General features: G+C 43.5%; 1 protein-coding gene across 1 annotated transcript in view; it reads right to left on the bottom strand.

Moving 5' to 3' along the window:
• Window positions 1–1111: 1111 nt before the first annotated feature.
• PRKCQ (protein kinase C theta) overlaps window positions 1112–8803 on the bottom strand; it is a 66294-nt gene continuing 58602 nt past the window's right edge. Inside the window, exons 18-20 of the mRNA XM_082309694.1 lie at window positions 7390–7578; window positions 4408–4536; window positions 1112–3062 (exon numbers count right to left, since the gene is read on the bottom strand). Coding sequence (XP_082165820.1) covers window positions 2907–3062; window positions 4408–4536; window positions 7390–7578 — 474 coding nt within the window. The 3' untranslated portion in view covers window positions 1112–2906. The remainder of the gene's footprint in view (window positions 3063–4407; window positions 4537–7389; window positions 7579–8803) is intronic.

The following is an 8803-nucleotide window of genomic DNA, read 5'->3' as shown; positions in this document are numbered from 1 at the left end:
ACCTGGGCTCCTGCTCATTTCCGTGTGGGTGTTTGGCTTTCAGCCCTCACCAGCTCCTATCTCTCAATCGCTGCCACCACAGGAAAACGCTTGCTGCTTACCACGTCACTCTTCACACACCACAGGCACAGCTGGGAGGGTTTTCAGGTTGTGGCACCCATGAGACACACAGTACGCAAGTTCGTGGTGGCTTGTACCCACCTCTCCCCATCTCCCTCCCCCCATCCTCAATGGCTTTATTTGGTTTTTAAGCTGAAGACACCTTGCAGAGAGAAGCAGGCACTTCTTCTTGTGGTTTGCATCAAAAACCCTACAGTAAGCCTAACACTGTGTCTGCTCTAGCTGTTACTCAAACGTGCTCCTTTACAAGTCACTCTTACGTTTGGCTGTTTTAGCTATACGGGACCACAGCTGGTGTGCAGAGAGCCCTGCCTCTGGTCAGAGAGGTGTTAAATGCTGTTAATCTTCAGTTACTTAACCACAAGAGCTGATTCAGCACTTATTCCTTAGTCTATGCTCTTGGGGTGTCCCTGCATTGGTGTCAAGCACAAACCACTGTGCCGTTGCAAAGAAAACATCCCTAACAGTCATTTAGAGTGGGATACTGCCGATCCTGAAATGCTCAGAAATGCAACCTCTAGTCTGGATCAGGCCATCCAGACTCCATCCATAGCATGTGGATAGAGTCAGGCCTTCCCAGGACTTGGCTGATCCAGCCTTATTCAGGTGTCAAAGGAAGCTGACCTGAATCGCCCTCTAACAGTAACAACCTCTGCACATCTGGCTCTGCAACCCCTTTGAGATACCCATTTACAGCCGCGTCACCTTCTGGTAGTGAAAAGGAACATTTTACTCTCTTCTTGGTTACCTTTGCACAGCACCAAATCCTTGTTTTAGGTACCGATCTGTGGAGTAGTTACAGTTGTTTGAATGCTTGCCAATCCTCTGTATTTATGGGTTGAAATTCCCCTGGGGAACATCTCCCAGAAAGCAGAGAGCCATTTTAATGGCTTTTCTAAGCACCTCTGTTCTTTGTCCCTATTTAATCACTTCAATGCCCATTTTCCAATTGTACACAACATTTTATTAAACTGTACAAACAGCACTGGCATTTAAAAAATTCATGTTAACTGTTCTAATTAAACATGATGACCAGCTGCACAAACTGTGAGCACAGATGCCCCCTGCGTTTCATACAGCACAAACAAGGATTTCATGAGAGTCACTGGACTGAAACCTTTTTCAGGGCGCTCTGCTTTTCTTGTCGATGTTAGGCACTTCTGCTCTTGGTCCTGCAGGATTTGGTGCCTGCAGTCACTGCCAGTGGTATCCCAGCACTGCCTGCAAGGCCGCATTCATTCTGTTGGGAGGTCTAAGCTGACAGCCTGGTCCAGCAGAGCCAGAAAGGCACTTCTGAAGGCAATCTGATTTTGGGACGACTCACCTTCTAGAGCTTCTCTTTCCCTATGGACTGGAGGGGTTCATGCAATGAAGCTCCAAATGTATACACTTCAATTAGAGCCTAACACCAGCTGGGGTGACTGCTTAAGTCTCAGCTATTAAAGAATCCTCTCTTTGGGCTTTGACTTAATTTTGACCCGGTATTTAACTGGTGTCTCAGTGACAAGCAGTAACTGGGCGGTTCTACATCTCTCCAACCTCAGAAAACAGTGCATCTTTATTTAAAAGGATCCCATGACAAAAGGATCACAGAAAAGATTTTTTTTAACCCGTCTACATTTCCACAGAATGCAAAGGGATAGAACACACATCAAAATGTCACAAGGTGAAGGAGAGGACCACCCTCAGCCGATGTGCTGTCCTGCCCTGTGACCGTTGGGTGCAGCGTGTTGACCTATGTCTGCAATGCGTACCAAAGACTTGCGACATCATTTAGAGTAAGAGAAAGTATATCAGCCTTTGCAAGGACTGATTACTACCTTTCAAGTGAAATATGCCAATGCTGTGACTGGAAGGCCAGTTTTATGATGCTTAAACAATGATTTGAGAAAACCTCTTCCACCTTTCTCATGCAGTTTTAGGATAAAACTCCAGAAAGCCCAGTCCAGATTTTGCTGTGAGCCTGGTGTGTGCAAGGACAGTTAAAGCTTTAGAACAGGGGTTGTCCGAGGCTTTCTGCTGGACTGCAACTTCCCACCCTTCCTGCTCAAGTACTAAGTGTAAACCATTGGTTTTCTGTATTGATCTTGACACTTGCCGTGGCAACGATCCTCCTTCAGGGTTGAGTCCTTAGCTCCAGGGCCTCTGATTGAGATGTACAAATGCTGGAATGGGCACCTGCAAAGTCTCTTTGTCCCAGTGGAGCAAAATTGAATCCTAACACCTGTGAACATTACTTTTAAAGTATGTAGGGAGTGAAATCGCTTCTTCAAAACTCCTGTGCACACATGCACAATTCTGCACATGTACAAGTGGAGGTTGCAAAAGCATCCAGCCTGAAGCCTTCCCAGATGCCCTCAGGCCTTGAGCAAACCACTTGTCCTTCAGAAGGTGGTGGGCTGAGGTGAAAATTGCAGAAATGGGCACTGACATCACCAGAAACTCAAATATACTTGTTTTTTCTTACAGAGAAACCCATTGGCTGTGTGTACAAGTAGTGGGAAATAGGATTTTTCACTTCCTCATTTTCAGATGCTCTCAACTTCCAGAACATTGGGAAAAGAGAGAAGAGAGACCAAAAGATACCAAAAGAAAAAACTTCATCATTAGTGAAGAGTGGCTGGCATCTGCTACAGACTGGATTAAGTTGGAAGCCTCCAGGCATGGTACAAACTTTCACTGAGGTACTTTTCTGGTGGGTTCTTGATAAAAATAGCCATGTACATTCTTCAGTTGACAAAGTGTTACTCAAACCATTACAGAGAATCCCTTCAGTAAGGCAGATCTCAGGAAAATATTTTCTCCATTTTAGGGTTCACGAAAGAAAAGTTGCTGAACATATTTTGGTCCATGCTGTTAATCAGTGCTCTGTCGGCACAGGACAGTCTAGGTTTTTCATTTAGAAATTCCTTGTCGAAGTTGCTACAGTCACTCGGAGATTTCTTCAAGAAAAAGAAAAAAAAATTGATGTCAAACCACTAATATTCAGATCTTCATTACAATGGTACTGGCCCTATTAGGCTGCTTCCTATAGGCTCAGCTCAACTAGTTGGGAGCAAGCTCAGCTCAGCCAGGGAACCCACAATGTGTTTGCTCTTGGCCTTTTGCACAATGATTAGTTACTCCAGCTCAAACGATGCACAGTAACATGTCAAACTGCAGTGAACTTCTGCCTGAGCTCTTAATATCCAGCAACCAGTGATAATCACTTGCTTATTACCATCCTATTGAAGTAGTAATGGGAATAAATATTATATAGGAGGCACTGAGCCTGCGATCCATTAATTCTGCTGGCAGGGATGTTACAGCTTTGTAACACAGCAGACTGGACACATCAATTAAATAACACTTGTGAAGGACTGTAAAATGAGACTATGATGCACTTGTCAAATTAAATTATATTATTGTAATTAATAGGAATCTAATAGTTTAATAGGACTGTTATTAGTAGTCAGGACTATCCCGACTTAGCCAACCACTTGATTACCTGAACTGCTTTTCCTTCTTTGCCTTCTGCAGTGCAGTGAAGGGGAAATCCTCCAGAATAAGTTGCACTTATGTGGCTAAGGGAAGGTGTTTTAAGTGGCATCCAGACCACTGCTATGGTAACTGAGAAAGTGATGAGTAATTCATTGTTTCTCAGGTGCGGCCATGCCAGACCTGGGCTTATAGCCATCAGAAAGTAGTAGTCATGACGATCAGGTCAGGCAGCCCAGACAATAGACGTACATAGTTCACAATTATCTTTCCAACGACTGTACAATGAGTGAGGCTGTGGTAGATCCAAATTGTAGATGGTTTCAGCTGCTTGTATCTGATGTACGCAACATACCAGACAGCCTATGAATAATTTAATCTGCCTTTGGACATTTAAGTCAGAGTCAACACTTTCCATTCTGACTGCCTAAGACCACGTCCTCCATCTACTTTTAGACAGAGAGGTTGCATGTGCAAAGCAACTCCAGAAGATATCCCTGAAAATTCGAGGGCATTTTGAAAGCCTTAACTTGTTGCCTTAAACTGTTAGTTCCAGCATGAAGCAGACATTCATCCACTTTTAAAATGCTGACTCTGTGAATCTAAACAGGATTTGAGGTCTTTGACATTAAAGACCCATGTCTGAAGATTTCGGACAGTGCCCCTAAATAAATGGATTTATAACATTACTGTGGGTCCTGGCTTTGGTTTATTGCTAGCATGTGCTGGAGGGTTTAAATATTTGGGAAATGAATCATTCAGGAGAGAAAGACGTGAGATGGGTGGAATTGAAAGAAGATGTATCCTTACCACTCTTGGTTTGAAAGGAGGCTCCATCCTTCTTTCTTCTAAAGCCTCCCAGTTTATTTCCCGGAAAAAGGCATGCTGGCGGATGTTCCCTCTTGCTCCCAGTCTCCTCTCAGGTTCTCTCACAAAAAGCTAGAATGTTGAAGAAGGAGAAATACCTTAGTCTTTTATCAATACCAGTGTATTCATTAGGACAGTCCTACCAGATAGGGCCTCAGACTTCAAACTTAAGCATGGTTGGTGAGAGTGTGAAGACTCTTCTAATTTACTAAATTTCTGATTGGGGAACCAGTTCGGATTCCTAGCCTAACATAGCAAAACTGAGAGACCTTGGCCATATTTGTCCTTTGCAGGAGAGAGAGGACAAATTTGCTACAGCAGCAACAACATATGTGTCTGAGCATGCAAATATGCAACTACACAGGTGAAATATCTGGATCGCACTTGCAAGCTTTTGTCTGGACAATTTCTTGCTATCAGAAAATTTTTTAGGGCTGAAATATAAGCATAATTTGTGAAAATACTAGCCTGGCCTATGTGGGGTTGCATTCACCTCCTATACCTTTGGACACTTAGAGTGTCACTATTTGACCCTTTACAATTAATGGAGAAAAACAGTCATCTTAGGTGCAAATCATCTGACCTCCTTTACACACTTAAAGATGAGATAAAATACACCCTGGAAGTGCTTGCTTCGCTCCACTGACTAGCTCAGATGCTGACAACCATCTACTTTGACAAAAGACTCCCAATTCAGACAGTTTGTGTTTGCTGCACACTGCAGGCTACAAGTCCTGTGGATGACTAATTTTGCTGAAGGTAGGAAAAAGCTAGAACTGGGGGCATATTTTCACCATCAGCTATGTGCAGGTCTGAGCCCACTCTTCACTTTGGTGTAAACATAGTCTGTTTTGTCATAGATGTTTTTATGGTGATGCAGGAGCCATTTGGCTCTGGAAGCAGTTGAAGTGTTTCTGGGGGAGAGTTTCAGGAGCGCTAAATGCTTCAGAGCTCCTCTCAATGTTCGTGAACAGGATGTAGTGCTGAAATATTGCTGTAATGGTGGCTGTGAATAGTTTAAAATTTATCTTCACATCTGCAGTAAAATGTCTGGGGCCTCCAGGAAAGCTAGCCCATGTAACGCCAGATCCTAGATCCCTCTAAAGTCAATGGAGAGGAATAGTGGCAACACTTGACAGCAGGTGACCTGAATGCAGCCAATATGTCCTGCTTCAGAGGTAAGGGAAAATTTTCAAAAGCACTTTGCTGTTGGAGGTCATCTCAAAATGGATTTAGGTTTCATATGGTAAAAGTTTCTTGCTACTCTATTTGGCCAACAGTAAGAATACAAGAGATACCACTCAGCAAATAATAAATACAAGTATCTATTTGGCCAACAGTGAGCATACAATAGATATCACTCATTAAAGAACAAATATAAATATCTAACTTCAAAAGTAGCAGCAAAAGAATCTGATGTATGGACCACTGAGGGCCTGTTTGAAAAAAACCCAGGCACTGGGTTTTGGTGAATACTGTGGGCAAAGCCTCACCAAAACTGAAGTGTCCTACAGACAACTGATTACACAGCAGTGCAGATTCCATAGGTTAAATTCTGTGCTGATAATACAGGCATTAAGCAGGGTGGAATATGTAATTATCCAGAGTCAGTGGCAATGAGCGTAGCCCATAATGGAGAAAATGGTTTTTTTTACTAAGCAAGGAAGTTTATTGATTGGTATGAAGATGATTACTATCTTGAATCCTGACAGAAGTACAGGTCGTTTGTGCAGAAAGATGGTAGCATATGTCCAGAAACAGACATTCAAAATCTCAGTCTGCTATGGTATGTCTTCCTGAAGAATTGCTTTTGAATGTTTTCATTATTATCATTTTAATGTGATACCTAAACATCTGAGCCCAGCATAGATGGGAGATAAAATAATCTCCTGTTCTCCATTTTTTTGTAGTGGAATGCTGTATGTTGCCCTGTCACTTTGTAAATAAAAAAGTAAAGGTAGGGACTGTAGGTGAAATATCACCAAAATCTAGTGCTAAACAAGTTACCACACATCAGCTGAGCCATTATAACCCTCTGTACATGCTCTCTCACCATGCTGCATCTCGAGGTAAAATTTCTTAACTTAGATCATGTTCAATGTCAGTCCAAAGCCCGACTGAGGGGAGGTAACTTATTAGACTAGCTGTGAATTCATTGCATTTTTATCTTGCGACTCTAGAATAATTTGCATCCTAAGCCAGGAGGGCTACAATGCTAAATGGCACGGGGCTGAGAAGGAGGCAATGAAAAAATCAGTGTATTAATGGAAAGGAACCCAAGAGACGAGGAGGATGCCCATTAGAGGGAAACGGGAGTGCTCCACTCAGAAAGGACACTGCATTGCTATGCAGGAGATTCAAAGGGCCAAAAATCCAGATAACATGGTGCTACTAGCTTAAGTAGATCCACCACTTCAGGGCACAGCTCAGGCTTTGTTTTCCTGCTGTTTAGCTCAGTGCAAAGATGCAAAATATTCTCTACTGAAAATCAAGATGAACACCAAAGCAATCTACCCTAGATGTCCTCGTATCTCTGACGGAGGCACAAGAACTGCTTCAAAGCCATAATTTTCAAGGAATTCTCTGTAACACTTAGTTTGAACCGTGGCAGAATATCTTTTCCAGGAGCTAACATGCCTTGCATCTAGGGATCGCTCTGCAAAGAAGCTGATCTCTGCTGGTATCTGATACCCTGTGATCCTACTTACTGGATGTGAGGAGCCATCATCACAACTCAGGAGAAAGAAGACACAAAGATGGCCTTATGACTTAGGTCAGGTGTGCTTTGAGGTCCACAGACACAAAAGTGACTCTCTCTGGTCCTATCACACTAAACTTGTTTCTCTGAACAACAGCCAAATATGCGCAAATCAAATATGACAGTTCTGGCAAAAAGACTTTTGTTCAATGCGTGGTAATTCTTACCTTCACCAAAATGTCCTTTGCATCCTTGTCAAGCCAGCGAGGATAGAATGGGTTATCCATACGGATAGACTGGAAAAGCTCCTCTTCATCTTGGCCATGGAAAGGAGATTGGCCAATAAGCATCTCATACAGGAGGACGCCAAAGGACCACCAGTCAACGGAGGTGTTGTACTTCTGCCCCAGCAATATCTGCCCAAAGAGAGGAGTGACAAAGACAGACACAAAATGTCTGACGTCAGTGTTTCAACTTCAGAAGGCTGGCCAGACCCTGACCTTTCAACAACCGCTTTGCACTGAGTGGGATAGCAGAGGTGCTTCCCTCCACCTGAAGCATGAGCCAGCGCATCTGCTAGTGGTGCAGAGGCTGTGGTTGAGGGTAGCTCCAAATCGCAGCCACATCTGTGTGCCAAAACAGTCCTTTGCACTATGGATAACAGGTTCTATGTTTCTCTAGTTACTCTTAAGTTACTTGAACAAATCCTTGGCTACCAGAGAGATCTGAAACAAAAAAAGTGAGTCAAGTCATCTTTTGTCTGCTCTCCAAGTTATCCCAAGGGTTCAAATCATGCTTGTGAACTCCAAGAAAACAAATGGTTAGGTATTAGCATTTTGGGACTGATTTAAGTCACACAAGCTGTATTTTAAAATTACAAGTTTGACAGTGTAAGGGTACTTTAGGACTATCAGTCAGTGGAAATGGTGTGAAACTATCCCCGCAAAACCTGCCCCAGGAAAATGATGGGAAAGCAGCTGCTGATCTGTCCTCTTGAGACCAACTGAGCTATAGGTAGAGGAATGGGAATTTGTCCTCAGTCAGCCTATTGGTTTGTGCCTTTCTGCGTCAGCTATAAAGTGAAGGCTACATCCAGTGGGGGGGAGGCAGGGAGGGTCAGCTGGAGTGACAACCTCCCCTAAGAAAGGATGTGGCATTTTCTTCCCCTACAAACCTGGCCAGACAGAACCAAGTTCTCAAACCTCCCCTCTGGGGAAGCAAAATTAATCTCACTTGCCTTTAGATATCTGTTATGGAGACAGCTAGAGCTGAACCAGGAAGAGAAGGCTACGGGGAGACCTTATTGCAGCCTTTCAATACTTAAAGGCAGCTTATAAGAAAGATGGGGACAGACTTTTAGCATGGCCAATAGCGATAGGACAAGGGGTAATGGTTTTAAACAAAGAGAGGGTAGATTCAGACTAGATATAAGGAAGAAATTTTTCACAATGAGGGTAGTGAAACACTGGAACGGGTTGCCCAGAGAGGTGGTAGATGCCCCATCCTTGGAAACATTCAAGGCCAGGCTGGATGGGGCTCTGAGCAATCTGACCTAGTTGAAGATGTCCCTGCCAACTGCCGGGGGGATGGACTAGATGACCTTTAAAGGTCCTTTCCATCCCAAAGCATTCTGTGATTCTA

The sequence above is a fragment of the Platalea leucorodia genome, assembly GCF_965183815.1.
Source record: "Platalea leucorodia genome assembly, chromosome: 4".
In the NCBI taxonomy this organism is placed as follows: Eukaryota; Metazoa; Chordata; class Aves; order Pelecaniformes; family Threskiornithidae; genus Platalea; species Platalea leucorodia.
Note: the sequence above shows the minus strand (reverse complement) of the source record. Positions and strands in the feature narration are given on the sequence as shown.